This window comes from Suricata suricatta, chromosome 7 (genome assembly GCF_006229205.1).
Source record: "Suricata suricatta isolate VVHF042 chromosome 7, meerkat_22Aug2017_6uvM2_HiC, whole genome shotgun sequence".
In the NCBI taxonomy this organism is placed as follows: domain Eukaryota; kingdom Metazoa; phylum Chordata; class Mammalia; order Carnivora; family Herpestidae; genus Suricata; species Suricata suricatta.
In genome coordinates, this window is record NC_043706.1 from 60475765 (window position 1) to 60496003 (window position 20239).

At 35.2% G+C, this 20239-nt stretch overlaps 1 protein-coding gene and 1 long non-coding RNA gene across 2 annotated transcripts in view; one reads left to right on the top strand and one right to left on the bottom strand.

The window, feature by feature from the left end:
• The window catches only part of LOC115295565, a 16790-nt gene extending 10790 nt beyond the window's left edge, over positions 1-6000 (top strand). The window contains exon 3 of the long non-coding RNA XR_003910471.1: positions 5985-6000. This is a non-coding gene — a long non-coding RNA (uncharacterized LOC115295565). The remainder of the gene's footprint in view (positions 1-5984) is intronic.
• The window catches only part of LMBRD1 (LMBR1 domain containing 1), a 110336-nt gene continuing 90559 nt past the window's right edge, over positions 463-20239 (bottom strand). Inside the window, exons 15-16 of the mRNA XM_029943558.1 lie at positions 1068-1159; positions 463-925 (exon numbers count right to left, since the gene is read on the bottom strand). Coding sequence (XP_029799418.1) covers positions 809-925; positions 1068-1159 — 209 coding nt within the window. The 3' untranslated portion in view covers positions 463-808. The remainder of the gene's footprint in view (positions 926-1067; positions 1160-20239) is intronic.

Sequence of the window (20239 nt, forward strand, 5' to 3'; positions counted from 1 at the left end):
GGTGATGGAGGAGGGCACTTGTGGGGAAGCGCACTGGGTGTTGTATGGAAACTAATTTGACAATAAACTACCTTAAAAAATAAATAAAAATCAGTAAACTGAGTTTTTTTTCAAGATTAATTCTTCTTGACAACACTCACATTTATGTTGGAAGGGAAATTTTGAGGTTAGCTACCTACAACAATGTATATGCCTTAAATATTGTAGAGGTGGTAAGATATCTCTAATAGGTTAATATCTGAACAATGTAACACATCTTGGAATACCATGGTCTTACAGTGCTAGGTAGCTTGAAATCTGTTCATGAAATATATTTGAATGGCACTACTGATTTAATGTACCAAATAGAAAACAAGTTGCAGAGGGGACTAACATTTGTTTATCAGCTATATTGTGAGTATTATTTTTAGACAATCAGTTATAGACACTTCAGGAATCCACATTACTCTAGAGACCCAAAGGCACAGATACCTTTGATTTATTATGTTTTTAAAAAGTGACAAAAGGGAATATTAGTTCTGGAAGATTTTTAATCACTTCAACACTATTATACACTAGAGAAAAAAAATTTCCACAAACATTTCTTCACAAAATCCATAGTTTTATATTTACATAGAATTATTATAGCAATTTTAAATGTTAATCTATGATACAATGTTACCTCAGATAACATAAAAAATATAGTTTTTTTAATAGCCATGCTCCCATTTTTGATGAAAGCTAGTCAGTTCATCTTAATGTTAGTTTAACACTTTAAAAATGCATAACAGACGTTCAGTCAGCCTTTTAAAATGCGAGACTGTGGCTGTCAAACAGAATAGACAGAGGGCTCGTCATCACTTATGTCTGAATCATCTTCATCTACTCCTTCAATGACGGATTTCTTCCCTTTACAACAGGATACAATTAATCCAATCAAGAATACCTGTAAATTTAAATAAGTTATATGTTAGTTCTTATATCTAAAATCATTCAGAAAGTAATGAATATAATATCCAATGTCATTAGTGTGATACAAATGGGAAATTAAGGATCAAATCATCCCTAGGTGTGACACTGGTACTTACCCCAAGAAAGGCCCAGTTGCCAAAATAGTATGCTGCACTGAAGAACCAGAATTTGTGAAGGAACAGGTATGTCCGGGTAACAGTACACTGATCTATAAAAGCAAATAAAGGACGATAATGAGGTATTTTCTTTCTTGAAATGGACTATTAATACTTTATCTAAAAGATTATTAACCAAACAATGACCAAGGTCAGTAAAGTGTTAGAGATAGGATTGAAATCTAGATCTTTCTTCAAATAAATCTGTTAAATTACCAAATAAGAGGACATTTAAAAAAAATGAATGCCACCAATGTAATTCTGGCTTTTAAGTATAAAAAATATATATATATATTGCCTAGTTTAACTTGAAAAAGAAAAAGCATTTTATTTTTTAAATTTCTTTTTTTAATGTTTTTTATTTATTTTTGATACAGAGCGAAACAAAGCATGAGAGGGGGAGGGGCACAGAGAGAGAGGGGGAAACACAGAATCTGAAGCAGGCTCCAGGCTCTGAGCTTAATCAGCACAGAGCCCGACGCAGGGCTTGAACCCACGAACGTGAGATCATGACCTGAGTCAAAGTCGGAGGCTTAGCTTACTGAGCCACCCAGGCACCCCAAGAAAAAGCATTTTAACCTGGAGTGCCAGACATGTGCTAAAACAAAACAGATAAAAGTTCTGATGAAGATAAAACAAAGTAATCCAATTTTTAGTATAGCTCAAAGTTGAGAGTTTTTTGAGATTTATTTATTTTCTTTTTAAGAATGCTATTGAAAAGGCTGATGCTTTTTTAAATACAAAATTATTTACTAACATGCTTACTGTTTGAATTTTAGATTAGTATTTAAAACTTGAACTAAAAATAAATCATACACTCAAATCATTCATATACCTTTCTCTCTCAAAAAGAAGAACATAACTCTTAAAGAGATTGGTTATTTAACATTTGTGTCAGACTCCATACTAGTTTTATCCAAAGTATCTCCATTAGCTTACAGAGTCTTCTCTCCATATACACATATATCTAATAAATAATATCTAAGGAAATATTTGTTTATTAAAACCATTCAGATGAGGCTGGGGCAGCATAATATAATGTGTCTGATTGAAAAATTATATATGCTACAGCTAATAGAGGATCCTAATCTTCTGAACTTCAGAGGGCCTTTATTCATTACAGAAGAAAATCCTTGTCTTACAAGGCAACTTTTCAGTCTATTAATTACAAAAAAAGATTATAATTTATGCATATTTTAACCAAAATTGACAATGGGAAGAAATTTCACATGCAATTAGGAGACCAATATCATATTCTATAGCTGACTAAGAAAATAAATACACTGTTGATTTCTAATTTTACAAATTCTCTTATCAATAAATGCTATAAACACAAAATAGAGCTGGGAAATCTGTAGCCCAATTTATTATACAAGGGTTCTAATACATTTTATTTGGGGGCTATCACATGGTTTTCTGAAAGTAGCCTTTAGGTTATAGTTTACGCAAGTACAAGATTTGTTAGGTCAAATTTTAGATATGTTACCTACTTATACAGATCATCTGAATCTTACCTACTCTAATCCCTTCCATTGTACTTCAAACTTTATTTCTGAATTGCTCAATACCAAACTGGACAAAGCAATCTTTTTTTCTGGCAGAGGAACATGCAGTTTAATATAGAAGCAATCTCTTCCTTTCATAAGCAGGACCCCTATCTAATGATGATCTACTGATCCCCCCATCAAGGCCTTCTTCATATTTTATGCTCTCTTTCTCAACAGAAAAGTCTACAAGGAATGTTAAAAGCTCTCTATCAAAAACCAAAAAGGCTTCAAGCAGCAGTGTCTGAACAAATGTTTCTCTCCTGTCCTATGGTTATCAGCACCCATGATTAGAGCTGGGTGTGGTGCTGAGATGAGAGCTCAGTCCAACAGAGGAGAATCCCAGAGAGGAGAGTCATCAGTCACTTCCTCCGCTCCCACAATATTGTATTCTCACCTCTGTTACAGACCTTGCCTCAAAGTAACAGAGTTACAGGCATACCTCACAGATATTGCGGGTTAGGTTCTAGATCACCTCAATAAAGCGAATACTGCAATAAAGCAAATCAATGAATTTCCTGTCTTCCCAGTGCATATAAAAGTTATGTTTATACTAAACTGCGGTCTACTCAGTGTGCAATAGCATTATGTCTAAATAAACAATATACATACCTTAATTAACAATACTTTATTGCTAAAATCTAACATCACCCAAGCTTTCAGCAACTCATAATCACTGATGACAGATCACCATAACAAATAGGATAATAATAAAAAAGTTGGGATTTTGGGAGAATTATAAAATGAGACATAGAAATGAACTGAACAAATACTGTTGTAAAAATGGCACCAACAGACTTGCTTAGAGTTGCTGCAAACCTTCAATTTGTAAACAATGCAATATCTGCAAAGTGCACTAAAGCAAAGCACAATAAAGCGAGGTATGCCTGTATTCAATTTGTCACTTTTCCCGTTAGATAAGCTTGAGGACTCCAAAGTACCTATTGGTGTACCTGGCATTCATATTTAATATAAATGCCAAAGTAAGCTAAAAATTTTTATAGGGCTGTTTTATTTAAAAAATTGTATTGCTAAAAAATACCTTTTCTAATTTAACTAAAATCTGACAAGATTCCAAAGATGTCAAAACAAGACACTTGCATATGTCTTGAAAATGAAGTATAACAAAAATGTCCAGTATGGTGAACAAGAGCCCAGACTCTGGTGTCTGACAAATTTAGTGTGGCCGAATATCATTTGGCCACTTCTCTGCCATGTGAATGGGCTAATGTGAACTATTGAGACTATGCTTGCACAATGCAGAGATCAACATATTTCTAAAGACCAAATAAGGTATACCAAAATCTCCATGCAAAGTGGCAGTTAATATTAATTTTCTTTTTTTATCCTCCCCTCTTCAAGGTATAACTGAACCCATGATAAAGAACATACTTAAGAGTGGCTCAAGTGGTCTTAAGAAAAACAACTAATATGAAGATGTTTTAAAAATTTATTTTACTATTTATTTTTGAGAGACAGAGACAGAGTGTGAGCAGGGGAGGGGCAGAGAGAGAGGGAGACAAAGAATCTGAAGCAGGCTCCAGGCGCTGATCTGTCAGCACAGAGCCTGATGTGGGGCTTGAATTCATGAACTGTGAGATCATGACCTGAGCCAAAGTTGGGCGTTCAACTGAGTGAGCCACCCAGGTGCCCCTAAAGATTTTTAAAGTGTATGTCCAATAGTAGAAAAGAAAATAATGGGTTAGGCATTAGTATCATGACTATTTTGTCTATGTTTATTATTTTTATGTCTCTATAGTCAAAGTGTCACCACCTAGACCCCAAGACCTGACCTCTAATCTCTGTCTTATGTTTTTCCTTAAGCTCTTCTTTCTGGCTTACCTCTTAATTCAGGCAAATGAAACTGGAAACCACCCCTCAGGTAATGGTGACTGCCCTGACAAGAACTCCCACCAGACCAGACCACCCAGACCATTTGAGCTAAACTTTGACTTGTGCCTGCGCAGATGGACCAAGAAGTGGTCCCTGGAATAACCAGCAATTACCTTTACTTCATTATAATACTAAAACCTCTGCCCAAGGAGGAGACTCAGCCTATTTACATTACAGATAACATATGTATAGACATGTTTTCTTAAGGTTCATGCAGGACCTTATGCTTCTTGTGTCCTATGTCCTCTAGGACGACAAGTTTCCCTATCTAATTAATTATTCATCCTACTCTTATTTTTTTTTCATCCTAACCTTAAACAAAAGGTACTCATTCACCCTTTCTTGGGAAGTCACCGATTTGAGAGCCATTCCCCACAATCTCCTTATTTGTTGCAAATGAAAGTCTTCTTTGTGTGACAACTCAACCCGGTGCACTTTCAAACTCACCAAGGAGAGAATTCATGTTGGTTCAGTTACAAATTCAGACATAAATGGATTTGGTAAAATTTGAATGTGTATAATTCAGTAATATGATATTTGCTAGTCAGTAATATACTTTTAAATAAAAATAATCCATTTGAGTGTTTCAAAAATGAAGAGAGGGACAGGCTGGGACTTGTGCAAAAAATGGATGTTAACAATTATTTCAAAACAAGAACAGTAACTTCCATGGTTTAAGTATTATATGAACTTAACCCTACAAGTATAAACATGTTTGAAAAAAGTATTTCAACCTTCTCAACATTGCTACAATATTCTAAACTTAAAAAATAAAAGTTCTATTACTCATTTCCATACTTTAAGATATTTTGGAAGTCAAAACATCACTGACTTAGAAATCTCAGGGCCAAAACAGGGATTATAAAACAGGCTAAAATGGCAGAAGCAAGTCAAATCAACTTATTTTTCCCAGAGGTCTAATAAACCATTCAGTGACATTTTAACTTTGCTTCCCACCACTGATTCTTTTGCCCACCACAAAAAAACATATCCGGTTTTTCCTATCACACTATTTTACATGTTTACCATTTTTTAAGGTTGTAGATTTGACACAATCCTTCTAAAATATGATTAAAAGGTAGTCATGGTTAGTGTTCTGCTTTGTTGTTGAAAAATGACACTAGGCCATAAATCCATACACATATTGAGTATATAACAACTCTTCATAGCTATTTTTATCTGTAATGTATATATCATTATGTTTATATTGATATAAAGTGGTATATGTCCACACAAGAGTTTTGGTTAATAAGTGCATGCATATATTTTATATTCAAGTGATGATTTCACACTCAATCAACAGAGGGGGCCTATTCTCCTCACCATCTGCCATCTTCCAGCTGTTTATCAGAATCATGGATATCTAGGAGATCTATGGCTAAATTTCTACAGTTATCTAAAAAATTATAATTAAATATTTTAATTTTTTTTTTAATTTTAGAAAGAAAGAGTGCAAGTCGGGTAGAGGACAGAGGAAGAGACAGAGAGAATTCCAAGAAAGCTCTACCCTCAGCACAGAGCCCGAAGCAGAGCTTGATCCCGTGAACTGTGCCATCATGACCTGAGCTGAAATCAAGAGTTAATGCTTAACAAACTGGGCCACCCTGGTGCCCCTATAATTAAGTATTTTGAACTTGGTTTGACCTTCAAAGTAAATTTAAATCACTGGATGTTTCATTTAAGGACTGTGTTCTAAATTCAAAAGTGTTCAGGAAACTTCTGTTGTTCCTCAAAAGGACATATTAAAGGTCTGATTAAACTAAAGACTTAACAATGAAAAATTAAAATAGGGGTTCAGATAAAAAAATTTTTCTGACAACAGGGTGGCAACACAAAAAAGATCAAAATTAAGAGCCAAGAAAGGGTATCTGGAGTACATGAATAAAATAAAATACTTTTGAATATTGACATTGTAGTCTACCCTTCCTCCATTCCATCTCTTCTCACTTATCATCAAATAACAGAAAGTGCAATTAAATCTCTATTTTTTCATGTAACAGCAACCATTATAAATATATCTAATAAATTTTATATTATATATTTCCTGTTTCCTTTTAAATTATTTCCTATGTCATTTTTTTAATGTCTATTTATTTTTGAGAGAAAGAGAGAGCAAGCAAGCAGGGGAGGGGCAGAGAGACAGACAGAGACACAGAATCCAAAGCAGCTGGCAGCACAGAGCCCGATGTGCGGCTCAAACTCATGAGCCACGAGATCATGACCTGAGCTGAGGTCAGACACTGAAACAACTGAGCCACCTAGGCATGCCCATTATGTCATTGTTAATGTATGCTGACTGCCACTAAGATAACTTTGGTCATTAACTATGATAAATCACATCTTCTACTTTAAATATATTTTTAAAACATGTGTTGATTTAAGCCACAATTAAGTCATCATGTTATACCTTCACCTAAAATCAACTCAATTAATTATAATCTATATTTGTACTTTATTTATAAAATGAATCCTTATGATACATATGCATATATAGAGGAGACCTTTGAGAAAATTCAGGTACTGTGGAGAATGAACTTTAAAGCAAATATTTTGTCTGACAAGAAAGCTGGCAGAAGACTGGACCATTGAGAACGCCACTTCATTTCTCATGGTTGCCCCCTGATTATGCTAACTCTGATTTCTGATTAGGGTCTTGATACTACTGAATACTTAATATACACATGTAAATCCTAACTCTACACAGGCTAAGGAGCTTGACTTCATTGTGATATGATTAGGAATTATTTATCAAATGATTTTAAGAAAGAGAGTAACATGAATGGAGTGTAGACTGGCAGAGGGGATTGAGAGTAGACAGAGGTTCACTAAGTCAGGAGACAAGCTGAGTGAAAACATGAGCTGTCAGGATAGAAAAACTTTCAGAAAGGACTGAAAGATTTTGGAAGTAAATCCCAGTTAATCACTGTTTTATTGTCAATGGACTTATAGCATATGAAATATATACACATAAGAAGCTTGAGATAATAGCAATATATATAATTTAAAAAGGGCAGAAAAAATTTAAAATATGTAATAAAAACCAAAGCTGTATATTTATCTTAAAATTTAACAAATGGGGGTGCCTTTGTGGCTCAGTTGGTTGAGGGTCTGACTCTTGATTTTTGCTCAAGTCACGATCCCAGGGTCGTGGGATAGAGCTCTGTGGAGCCTGCTTAAGATTTTCTCTCCCTCTCTCTCTCTCTCTTTCTCTCTCTCTCTCTCCCCTTCTGCCCTTCTCCCACTCACTAGCTCTTTTTAAAATAAATAAAATAAATTTTTAAAAAAATTAACATATAGCATACAGTTAAATCAATAGTTTGTTAAATTTCACTGGAGGAGACAAGTAAAATGGAAAGAAAGAACTGACGAACATCAAAAAAAAACCTCTAAGGGAAATAGTTTAATTATATTTTATGAATACACAAACTATATGAGGTTAATAAAGACAGCACTTGGCAGATGTTTAACACTAAGCATGAATTTTATAGTGATTTTTTTTCAAGAACCAGTATAACATGTGTTGAGTTTGTTTAAGTAAGTAAAGTAAGTTTAAGATATTTCAAAGATGCAGGGCGTCTGGGTGGCTCAGCAGGTTAAGTGTCTGACTTCAGCTCAGGTCATGATCTTGTGGGTCGTGGGTTCAAGTACCGCGTGGGTTCAAGCTGTCAGCACAGAGCCTGGAGCCTGCTTTAGATTCTATGTCTCTCTCTCTCCCTCTGCTCCTCTCTGATTCATGCTCTCTCTCTGTTTCTCAAAAATAAATAAATGTTAAAAAGAATTTTTTAAAAGAAATTTCAAAGGTGCCAAATTATGCAGTGCTCCAAGAAAGAATGTTCCTAATTTAATTTGTGTTACTCACTGGCCATATAAAATTTATAAAAGGAGTTACAAAGGTAAGCATTAGCATATAACCTATAGAAATAGTCACAAACTTATTAGTAAATTCTAAATTAATCAGATTTACTATCTATTAGTCGTAATTGTCCATGGATAGTCAAATAAAAAAAGAAATAGAAAACAACTGTTTTCCACTACTTAATTTTTTTCATGTAAAAAGAATAGTTTAGTGGGTATAGTAGAAAATATTACAGTTGGATATAGAAAAAGGAGTATCAGTTTCTTTGTAAGTAATAATAAGATAGTGTCTGCCCGAGGTATACTATGGTAGGATAGACTGACCTTCTGAAAACTAAAAACAGAGAGAAATCTACACGTGATTGTTTAAAGAAACAAAAGACTGATGCTTTAGGAGTTAGAAACCTTAAGCAAGAATCTGCATATTCGTGGCTGATAAATTTCACAAATTACCCAGACTGGCTTTGGCATAGATTCCAGAGAACTTACAAAGCTTATACCTAATTAACTTCACTATTCTTAGTTGAACTTTTATCATCACCTAGAAAAAAAGAACACTGATATCAAGAGACTCTTGGGATCTCAAGCAAAATCTAAGAAAAATGATGCTCTGGTCAATACCTAATTTCCTGGTCTGAATGGCAACCTCATTTGACAATGGACAAAATACATTAGGCTCTCTCAGCTGGATTTTACCAGCCAATAAGATCAATGAGGCCCTCTTTCTGACTCCATGCCTACTTAGAAGCTATGTGACTATAAATTTGATTTTCCATACAGATTCCTTCTCTCTGGTGAGAGTTCACTAACCCCAAGCCTCTAGTTTCTTTGATAGTTATGTCTCCTATGGTAAATTAATAAATTCACAGCTAATACATTAGTTTCATGTCTGTTCAGTTATCTGAAGCCAAATATAGATGGTGATCTCCAATGTATGGTAATATTTGATGGGCAGATTTAAATTGAATAAAGCTGTGAATTCTCAAACTTATTATCTGTCAAGCAAAATATTATAAATTTACAGTACTTAACCATGAAGGACTATTTCAATCTGTTGAGAACAAAGCTTTTTGGTTCAAGATGACAGACTGGGCACAGTCATTTGTTTCTTGTCCTTCCCAGGACCTCATTAAAGTTAGAGTAGAGGGATAAAGCCAGGAGCAATCTTGTAACAGCAAATAGAATGGGAAGAAGGCCATCAGGTGATGAGAGATTTCAACCATAATCTGGAAGATGAAAAACCACATTTAAAAGCTTTCCAGTAAAACAACTGGTTTGCCTCCTATTTATTATAAAATGTAATTAAGGGATCACTAGAAGAAACCTCAGTCACAGAATTCCCATGATGAGGCTTTCTAGTTCCCGACAATTAAATACAAATTAACATAAATATGAATATATCATCAGGTATATATAGAAAATATCAGCCTGAAGGAGGAAGAACAAGATAAACAGAATCATTCCAAGACAAACAGAATTGTGATTTTATTTAAAGGAAACCATTACAAATAATTTATAAAACCTTCAGATATTGAAGAAGATATTATATCCATAAAACAAAGATGTTTGAAAAAGACAAAACAATAAAGTACTTGAGCAAAATAAGACTTTGTTATACGAAATAAAAAATTCAGGATATAGTCTGAAGATAAAGCTGAATACATACTTAAGAATCCAGAGTAAAACAGAAGGCATAAAATATGAACTATGGATAAGACAAATGATCAAATGAAAATATCCTGCAACTAATGAACAGAAGTTCCCCAAGGGAAAGTGGAGAAAAGAGAACTTACCAAGTTAGCTTCAAAAGAAGAAATGGATTGGCATTAGATCTCTCACCAGTTAAAAATGAAAGACAGAAGATGATGCAATGCCTTTGAACTTCTGAAAGAAATAACTTCTTACACAGAATTCTAAGCACAACCAAACAACCCACCATTTATATCAATTGAGGGCAAAATAGTTTTCAGATATACAGGTGTTTCCTGATGTGTATTTCATACAAAGCATGTCTAGAGGCATGGAGGAGGAAATCAAGAAAAAAGGTATGGCTTATAATGCATCAAAAGTCCAATGAATAGAAATTATTCCGTTATAGATGAGCAGCATTTGAACCAAATAAGAAAAGGAAGTCAGTAGTTACTTAGACGGTACAATAGATTTCATTCAACAGATAAAGTAAGCTACAAGATGCTAGGTATATTAGTATTTTATGATACTTTAATAATATATTTTAACAAGAGAAAGAAAAAAACAAAAAAGTTTAATTCTACAAATTGTTGTTTTGAAGGAGACAGAAAAAATATACTTACATAACATTTTCTTAACCTGAAGGAGCTATATTCCTATAAAATAGTAGAACAGGCGTTCCTGGCTGGCTTAGTTGGTAGAACATGTGACTCTTGATCTAGAGGTAATGAACTGAAGCCCCATATTGGGCAGAGACATTATTTAAGAAAGAGTAGAAGAGAAATGAGATATATAAATGACTATAAATTAAGACAGAGTAAGGTAATGTGATAACAAGTAAATGTTATTAAGAATTCAAAGGAAAAAAGAGATCACACATGTCTGAAGGTTCAAAACAGAAGGTCAGGTTTGAAGTAAACATCAGATAGGATTCTGGGTGATGAAAATGGGCAAGATGACGCAGAAACTATTTGTGACATTTCAAGAACAAATAGTTAAAAAGTAAAGGTAGAAAAGATGGCCATGTTCAGAAAATGTATGAAAAAAAAGCTACATAACTGAAGGATGGATTAAATAGTGGTAGTCCACCAATCCTAGACTGAATCTGTCAGACGATAAGGAGAGAGGCACTTAAGGTTTCCACTGAAAGAACGGCATTATCAGAGAACTTTAGAATAGTGTTTTCCACACTGCAGCTCCTAGACCAGAACCCTCAGAAAATTCTGGAGTCTTACCTCAGATTCACTGAATCAAAAATTTTGCAATTTATGTTTAACAAGCCTTTTGGAGACTCAGATGCATGCGTAAATTTGATAATCACCGCTTCAGAACAATTACGCCGAGAGCACTGTGTAGTGTGGATTAGAGTGGAGCACTGGTTAAAAAGTACAGCAATTCATGTGAGATGTTATTCAGGTGAGAGCTGAGGGCCTATCTGGCTATCAGCTGCATCCCTTAGCAAATGACTAGGTGTGCAGAAAGGGTGGACTGAAGGGAACTGCTTTGAAGAATGGTGGGAATGTGAGACATAATGAAGTCGGTAAGTATAGTCCAAGGCCATATAAAGTTTGTATTCTCTTTACAAGAACTAGTCATTTTAATTTTTTTCATGTTTGTTTTGAGAGAGAGGGAGAGAAACTGGGAGAGAGGGAGAGAGAGAGAGACAGAGAGAAAGAGGAAGGCAGGGAGGAAGAGGGAGGGAGAAAGGGAGAGAAAGCACACAAGAGCGAACAGGGGAGGGGCAGAGAGAGAAGGAGAGAGAGAATCCCAAGCAGGCTCTGTGGTGTCAGCCCACAGCCTGACATGGGGCTCAATCCCACAAACTGTGAGATCATGACCTGAGCCAAAATCAAAAGTTGGACGCTTAACTCAATGAGCCACCCAGGCACTCTAAGACCTATTCATTTTAAACATTTACCAAAATAAGGTAGGCTCTGTGTATTATTTTCACTGGATTGATAGATCTTATTTAGAACTACACGTAGATAGCTAACAGGCTCACATCTTTATTTTGCTTGCTTTCTTGACCATGAGGTAATGTCCTAACTCCACATACCACATACCACACCTGCTCTCAGCTGTAAAGGAAATCTAACGAGAAAATGCACAATGACTAACCATGGGACTAAGAAGTTAATAAATTATCTTACTAGTTCCCAATTTATGAAGAAATACCATAAACCAAACAAAGTCAAACAGGCTCAAGGAAAAAAAATGTATAGCCTTAATAGCTGCAAATATTGGTTTTAAAGATAATTATTCTAGATAGTACCTAATAAGTAAATATAAAATATTAAGTAATGTTAGCTAATTAAAATACTAAAAAAAATAGGCATCATGGGGGTGCTGACAGTGTGGAGCCTGCTTGGGAGTCTCTCTTTCCCTCCCCCTGCCTCTCCCCACCTCTTCCCTACTCTCATGGTGCCCTATGTCAAAATAAACAAACATTAAAAAAAAAAAAACACATAAGCACCACCTCTGACTCCTTTTACTCTCCTATCTATACTAGATTCCTCAGCAAATCCTACTGGTTCTACCTTCAAAATACAGCAGCATCTGACCACTTCCTGCTACCTGCAGCACCACAAGCTCTCCCTTGGATTACTGCAAAAGCTTCCTGTCAACCTGTTTATGTCCTTGGGCTTATTATGGGCTATCTCAAGGTTTGGCAAATTATAACCCCAGAGTTACATTTAGCCCGTCATCTGTTTTTAGAAGTTTTACTGGAACACGGCCACAGCCACCTATCATGTATTGTCTATGGCAGCTGTCATGCTGCAGGGGCAGAGTTAAACAGTGTGCCCCACAGAGTAAAAAATATTTACTATCTTATCCTTTACAGAAAAAGTGTCCCATGCCCTGGCCTATATGCAACACAGTAATCAAAGTGACCCCTTGAGAACATCATGTCATTGTTCTGCTCAAAATCTTGCACCTGAAAGTCAGAGCTCAAGTCCTTAAACTGGACCACTTCCTGTTCCTCTACCTCCTCCAGCATACTCCCACTCTGCACTTGCTGTTACCTAGGTCTAGAATGCTTTTCCTCAGATAGCTGCCTTTGCTCCTCACTTGTTTAAGGCCATTTTGCTCAAATGACAGCTTCTCAGTCAGTAATAATAGCCTTTCTACTCAAAATTTCCAATCATCCCTCCTTATGGGAACCACTCACTCTCCTTTAGCCCTTTGTCTCTATAATACTTAACATTTGACATACTTATTTGTCCCTTCTACTAAGTAAGCCTCATGAGGACAGTAATATCTGACTGTTTTGTTCACTGTTGTATCACTAATACTTAGAATAGTGTATGACACATAGTAGACATCAATAAACATTTAAGTGAAAAAACACAGGAATAACAGGTAAGTAAAATTAAATGATCATATGGAAGTTTAAGACATCTATAAATTTATCTTAGAACTTCAAGATAGGGGCACCTGGGTGGCTCAGTAGGTTGAGCATCCGGCTTCGGCTCAGGTCATGATCTCATGGTTTGTGGGTTCTAGTCCCATGTCGGGCTCTGTGCTGACAGCCAGCTCAGAGCCTGGAGCCTGCTTCAGATTCTGTGTCTCCCTCTTTCTCTGACTCTCTCCTGCTCACACTGTCTCTCTGTCTCTCAAAAACAAATAAAAAACATAAAAAGAAAAAGAACTTCAAGACAAATGGGACTGTAATCCTCAGTGTTAGTAAAAAGATTATGTCAATATCTTCTAAAAGTGTGTAAACTGCAATAGCCAGTACTTAATGTTGGACTTCTCAAACAGGGTAACTTTCTGAATAAGGCTATCAAAATTATCAAAATTTTAGAGTTGACATCCTTAACTTTCCACCCCCAAATCTTCAGAGTATAAAACAAAAAGGCCATATAGTTTTTCTTTTTAACGCCACTGCCCTAATGTGCTTGAGTCTGAGGGTAAGGATGACATGTATTCTCCAGAATTGGATCTTATTAGTTATAAAATTCCAGAAAGCTAAAATTAGTTAGCTTCACCCAATATGGGGTAGGAGGTGTTGATAGTCCATATTCAAATCTGCCTTTTAAATTACCACAGTAAGAGTCTGCTATCATTTTCATTTCAAATTATATTTATGGACCACCCACGTGGACACAACACCACAGGAGACAGTAGCAAATACTGTCATCACAAAACAGCAATGCCCTTTTTTTGACCTCAACCCTTAAGGCACAGGATCTAATGAAATTGCTTGAGCAGCTTCATTTTCTGCCTATTAAAACTGGTTTCCCTTAAAATGTGCATTTTATTTATAATTATATAAATCAAACATAAAATTTCAACTAGTGTAGTAACTCCTTTAATAATACTTTTTAAAAAAATATTTATTTTTGAGAGAGAGACAGACAGAGTGCGAGCAGAGGAGAGGCAGAGAGGGAAGGAGACACAGAATCTGAAGTAGGCTCCAGGCTTTGGGCTGACAGCTCAGATGAGGAGGTTGAACTCATGAGCCATAAGATTGTGACCTGAGCCAAAGTTGTATGCTTCACCAACTGAGCTACCCAGGTGCCACTAATAATCTGGTTTTAAACAGAGATAAGCATCTTCCACAAAATGCATTTTTGCTTATAGTCCAAAGTGTGGGTGGGTTAAAAAAAAAATTTCACCTGAATCCATTGTTAGTGATCATGTGAAGTGCTTTGAGCAGTACTACTTAGTTACTTAAGTAAGACTTCTAAATTAAAATTTCCTGGAACCTCAGCTTAAGTAGGGAAAAAATGTTCCATATTCTGGGGAAAAGGATGGTACTAGGAACTTAAGAAATTTTTCAAAGTCTCAATAATTGCCCGACCCATTCACACATTTCAACAAACTGGGAGGAAAAAGTCTTCTCTAAAATCAGTCTCTACTTGGTAGATGCATTTTTATTTTATCTGTATTATTTCCATCCTTAAAAAGGCTTAACAGTGTTTCTTTTTTAATTTATAAACTAAAATCTGTTTTTTAAAAAAAGAGTAAATATTTATTCACTTCTTGTCTACTCTAAATTTCATTTTCCTGAGGTACAGCCAGATTTCTAGATGTGTTTATGAGCAACAGCATAAAAAAATGAGGAAATATATACACTGTTCCACCTACAACCATACAGTATATATTTTTCTATACTGAAACAAAAGTCTATATCATTACATTGTATACAGTGTTATTTCAAGAATTCTCACTGATGGATAAACATTAAGTTGTTTCTTTTTCTTTGCTATTATTTTGCTTAATGCAGTGGGACTTGAAAACTGGTTAGCTGTTGGAAGAGCAAAATAATGTGAACATACATGATTTCTAGATTTCCATCTAAGTAACAGCTGTAGGCACAGAAAAGGAATAGGATAACTCCCCCTGCTCCCCACAATAACATGAAGGTGACAGGTAGGAAAAGCAAGTGGAAGAGGGAAGAAAAGGAGATCAGTCTTAGACTTGAGGTTGGAGGGGTTGGCTGCACATGCATTTCCAGACAGAAAATATAGCAGACAGAAAATAAAAACAGAGATGTAAGATTCTGGATCACTTGATTAAATTATCATTGTTTCTTAAGTTACTCAGCATGAGTAGGCTTATTTATTGTCAAGTAGCAAAGCTAAATTTATTAGGCTAACAACAGTAAGGGAAAACAAAGGAAAAGACAGAGTATTTATAAGGCTTAAGATATTGGAATGGGCAGGACCACTTTAATCAAGGTCTTGAAAGGTAGGAAACTGGGTAGAATTGGGCTAGGTTTATGACAAGTTTTGAATTGATGGATACAATGAAATGAGAAGTCTTTTTAAAGTAAGTTTTATTGAGCAATAAAGCTATTTTAGTAGTTTCATAATCAGGAGTACTTCCCGTAGCAAGTAGATAAAACTATTTTTGTTCTAAGTATTATTTAACATGGGGACAGGAGATATATCTGTACCCAAAATTGTTGAACATTAGCAACATTATGTTGGTGTCAGTTCCCAACATTTTATGGAAATTCAAAAGGTTTTTAAAATTCATTGATAAGCATTTGAGAATAGCTTAGACTTTAGATAGTCTAAGTCATGATACTCTGGAATAGACAATATGCTAGAGTTAACAGGGTATATTTGAAAAGTGTTCAGAAAGAAGAAAGCTAGGTTGCGGACACTGTCATAAGAAATTAGTTAGAAAATCCATCTGTTTTAGCTCATAGCTTTCAAAGCAAAAGCTTTACATAAGAAAATGTAAAAACTACCCTATCATTAAAAATAGGTGATAAGTTTTGAGAAAAATCTTAATTGTTTAAGGAAATTGGATTATATTACCATAAAGAACACCATCTGCACTTAGAAATTGGTGGATTATTAGTAATATGAAAAAATTCTTCCTAAGTTTTAAAGTACTAGGTGCCTTTAAAGAAGTTTAATTCTAAAGAGTTTTTAATATGCTCTTTCTGAATTTAAACTGTCCTTCTGCATAGAGCCTCAATAGAAATATATTCTGTAAACCTAGTCAAAGAATGACTTTATACATGATCAAACATGTGTATAATTGAATCAAAGTTTATTTGGTGCTAGAAATGTATACCAGAAGTGACAGGAAAATATAAGAGATGAATTATTTTGTAGAAAATTCAAAATTAAAAATAAACAAGAAAGATTAACTCACGTTCATAAAAATTTATACCTTTTGTTCAAAAATATTTAGGGAATTCACTAACTTTTATGTTCAAAATGTGTTCTGTTATCTTGTAGGGCAAATACAACATACTGAACCATTGGGATATAAACTTAAGTTTATGGAATTTAAGAAAATATCATATACATGTGTAAGTTTTTTAAGAGAATAAATAACGTATAATTATATAAATAATATAATGCATAACATCTGTTAAAGGATAGTCAGAAATGGTCATCTTTAGTAGTTTCATATCTTGGCCTGGCCTTGGGACTGTTTAAAGTAGTTGTCATTTGCTGGAGTTCCCACATGGCTGTCTCCTCCCTTTATCATTCTCTCAACATATACACACTTATCTTTTCTGAATATTTGCTTTCATAACCAGAGTATAGCTATTTAGGAATTTTAACATTGATACTATATTTTTAAAAATTTACTCTTCAGTTCCTATTTCCACCCTGTCATTTATCCCAGTTTATTCTTTCTAGTATTTTTATCCTCGACTACAGGATCCAATTCAAGATCATGTATTACTTTTGGTTAATATCTCTCTAATATCTTTAATCTGTAACAGTTCCAAAACCCCCTGTCTTTTATGACACTGACATTTTTAAATCATACAGGCTAGTTACTTTATACCACATTCATCAATTATCAATTTGGTTTTGTCTGATATTCTTCATGATTTGATTCATGCCCTCCATTCTTCTCAGGGTGTCATATCCGAAGGCACATGACCCACTGCCCTTGATGACAGTAATCGTGTGCACCTGGTGCAGGTACTGCCCTGTTTCTCTGATGTACAGCTATCACAGTTACTGCATTTCCTCTTACAACTAATAAACAATGTGTGGAGAACTCATTGTGGTTTTAAGCTGTAGTCCCTAAAGTGAGTTCAGTTCCCATTACTGTACGTTTATTTCTAAATACTATATTTGGGTCAATTACAAATCTGTTACTTTTTTATTCATTCATTCTGTTGTCCCCTGCCAATATTTTGATCTGTTCTTACTCTTTTTATCAAAGTTAGCTTCTCTATAATCTCTGTTGGTAATTCCAATATTTGGTCTCTGCAAGTCCATTTTGCTTGCCTGCTATTTTTTTCTAGCTTTCTTTCATGGTGTTTTGTTTCATGTGCTTAAATATTTGGCTCCAGTATCTTCATTTGTGCTCCTTTGCAGGAATTTTTTGAGGCCTCAATTAAGGTATATTCCTTGAGTAAGCATTCACTTTGTCATGTACTTAATCTGCCCATCTGAGATGACAATGAAACAAATTCACTCTGGTGATGTGTATCTGGACTGCCAATCTGCAAAGGGCTAGTACTTCTGTGGTAATAATTTCTCAGCAATGTGATTCTTCCCTTCCTGTTCTTAACATTAAGGCCACTTTGCATTCAGTTTTCTGGAAGTAATATGCCTTTAATTCTTGTTCACTCTCATGTTGGTGATGTAATTCTTGGAGGAGGGAGGGGCTCAGCTTTACAAGAGGGTACATGCATCTCCTATGAGCTCACTCATGTGAGCTCTAGACCCATGTGTCCAAAATAACACCCACTAGGAACATGTGCCTCTTAAATACTTCACATGCGACTACTGAGACTAAGGAACTGATTTCTAATTTTATTTAATTTTAATTAATTCAAATTTAAATTAAAAACTGAAGCAGTGTAAAATATTTTTTCATTAAACACAACTTTATTGCTTTGGCAGAACTGTATTTCACCTTAATAAATGGTTTCATTTATGGTTGCCTGGATGGCTCAGTTGATTACGTGTCAAACTTCAGCTCAGGTCATGATTTTGCAGTTCGTAGGTTTGAGCCTCACGTCACGTTCTGTGCTGACAGCTCAGAGCCTGGAGCCTGCTCCAGATTCTGTGTCTCCCTCCCTCCCTCTCTCAAAAATAAACATTAAAAACTTTTAAAAAAATAAATGTTGTTTCATTTAGATCATAAAAACTTAGGGTTTGAATTATGGTTTTATGTGTAAAATATATCCCAGGTTTTGAAAACTTAGTAAGAAAAAAGATATAAGGTATCCCAGGAAACGTTATATTAGTTACTACATGTTGAAACAATATTTTGGATATATTGCTTTAAATACAATGCCATTTAATAAAATTAAAGTCCTCGGTTTCTCTTCTTTTAATATGACTGCTAAAAAAGTTTAAATCACTTATGTAATTCACATTATATTTTGATTGCACAATACTGTTCTAGACTATTTTGTTCCTTTTGCCTCAAAAGGCTGTGAAAACTGCAGCTTAAATCACTGAATTTGGTGAGGGCCCTTGGAACAAAGCAGCTCAGGACTCTACTTACTTCTTTGTTCCAGGGCTCTTTCCTTTACTCACACCAATTCAGCACCAGAATCACCTGGAGAGATGATTAAAACAGACAGCTGGGTTCCATTCCTAGAGTTTTTGATTTAGGTGGGGCCTAGTTAAGGTGGAGCCTAATAATTTAAATATATTCTAAGAAGATCTCAAGTTCCCAGATTTTGGTGGTCTAATGATGTTGACTGAGTACTGAGATTTTTCTTTCTGTTATTTATTTATTTTGAGAGAGAGAGAGCGCCAAAGAGAGAAAGAGAGAGCAAGCCAGGGAGGACAGAGGGGGACAGGGAAGAGAGAATCCCAAGCACAGAACCTGATGTGGGACTCATACTCACAAACTGTGAAATCATGACCTGAGCAGTAACCAAGAGTTGGACTGAGTCATCCATGTGCCCCTGAGACTTTCTCTTAAGATCTTATCAGCACTTTGATACTTTTAAGAAATTTGGTATTTTACTCAGTTGTTTTTTTTTTACCTTGGTGTTTCTGACATGAAAATCATTTCACACTCTTAGCCACTCAAGTCCCTATTCCTTCTTTAACCTGCTCCAATCAGGTTTCTGCCTGCACTATCCCATCAGAATTGTTGTCAGTCACCCAATTAACCCCACCAAGAGTCACAGTTTAGTCCTTGTTTTACCTGACAATGTTGAACTTGACCAGAGCCCTGTGATCTTGGAAACCATGATGGTTCTTTCTAGACTTGTTTACTGCTCCCTACCTACCGAAAAAATCCTCTCTTCTGCTCGATCTTGGAAACAATTGCATCTTCATGGTCAGAAAATTTTCCTTATTGCAACAGTTCCCCTTTTCCTACTGTCATTATCTGTTCAACTACAGTTTCTCTCTCTCTCTCTGTTTTTTTTTTTTCAATTTGGCAAATGCCAGCATCTGAAATTGTTCATTACTCTTCCTTGGCTTATGGGAAACTGTACTTGCTTAATTTTCCAACTAACTCACTCGCTGACCCTTCATAGTTCTTTGCTGGTTGCTCTTCTTTCTAACCCCTAACCACTGGACAGTCACAGAGCTCAGTCCTTGTACCTCTTCACCACTTATACTCAGTCTCGTGGTGATCTCTTACCCAAGTCTTACAGCTTTACTTCCCATCAAACCCTGACTAATCCAGCATAAATATCTCTAGAACTTCAGATGCAACTTTGTCAACTCAAGATCTCACCTGGATATTTAA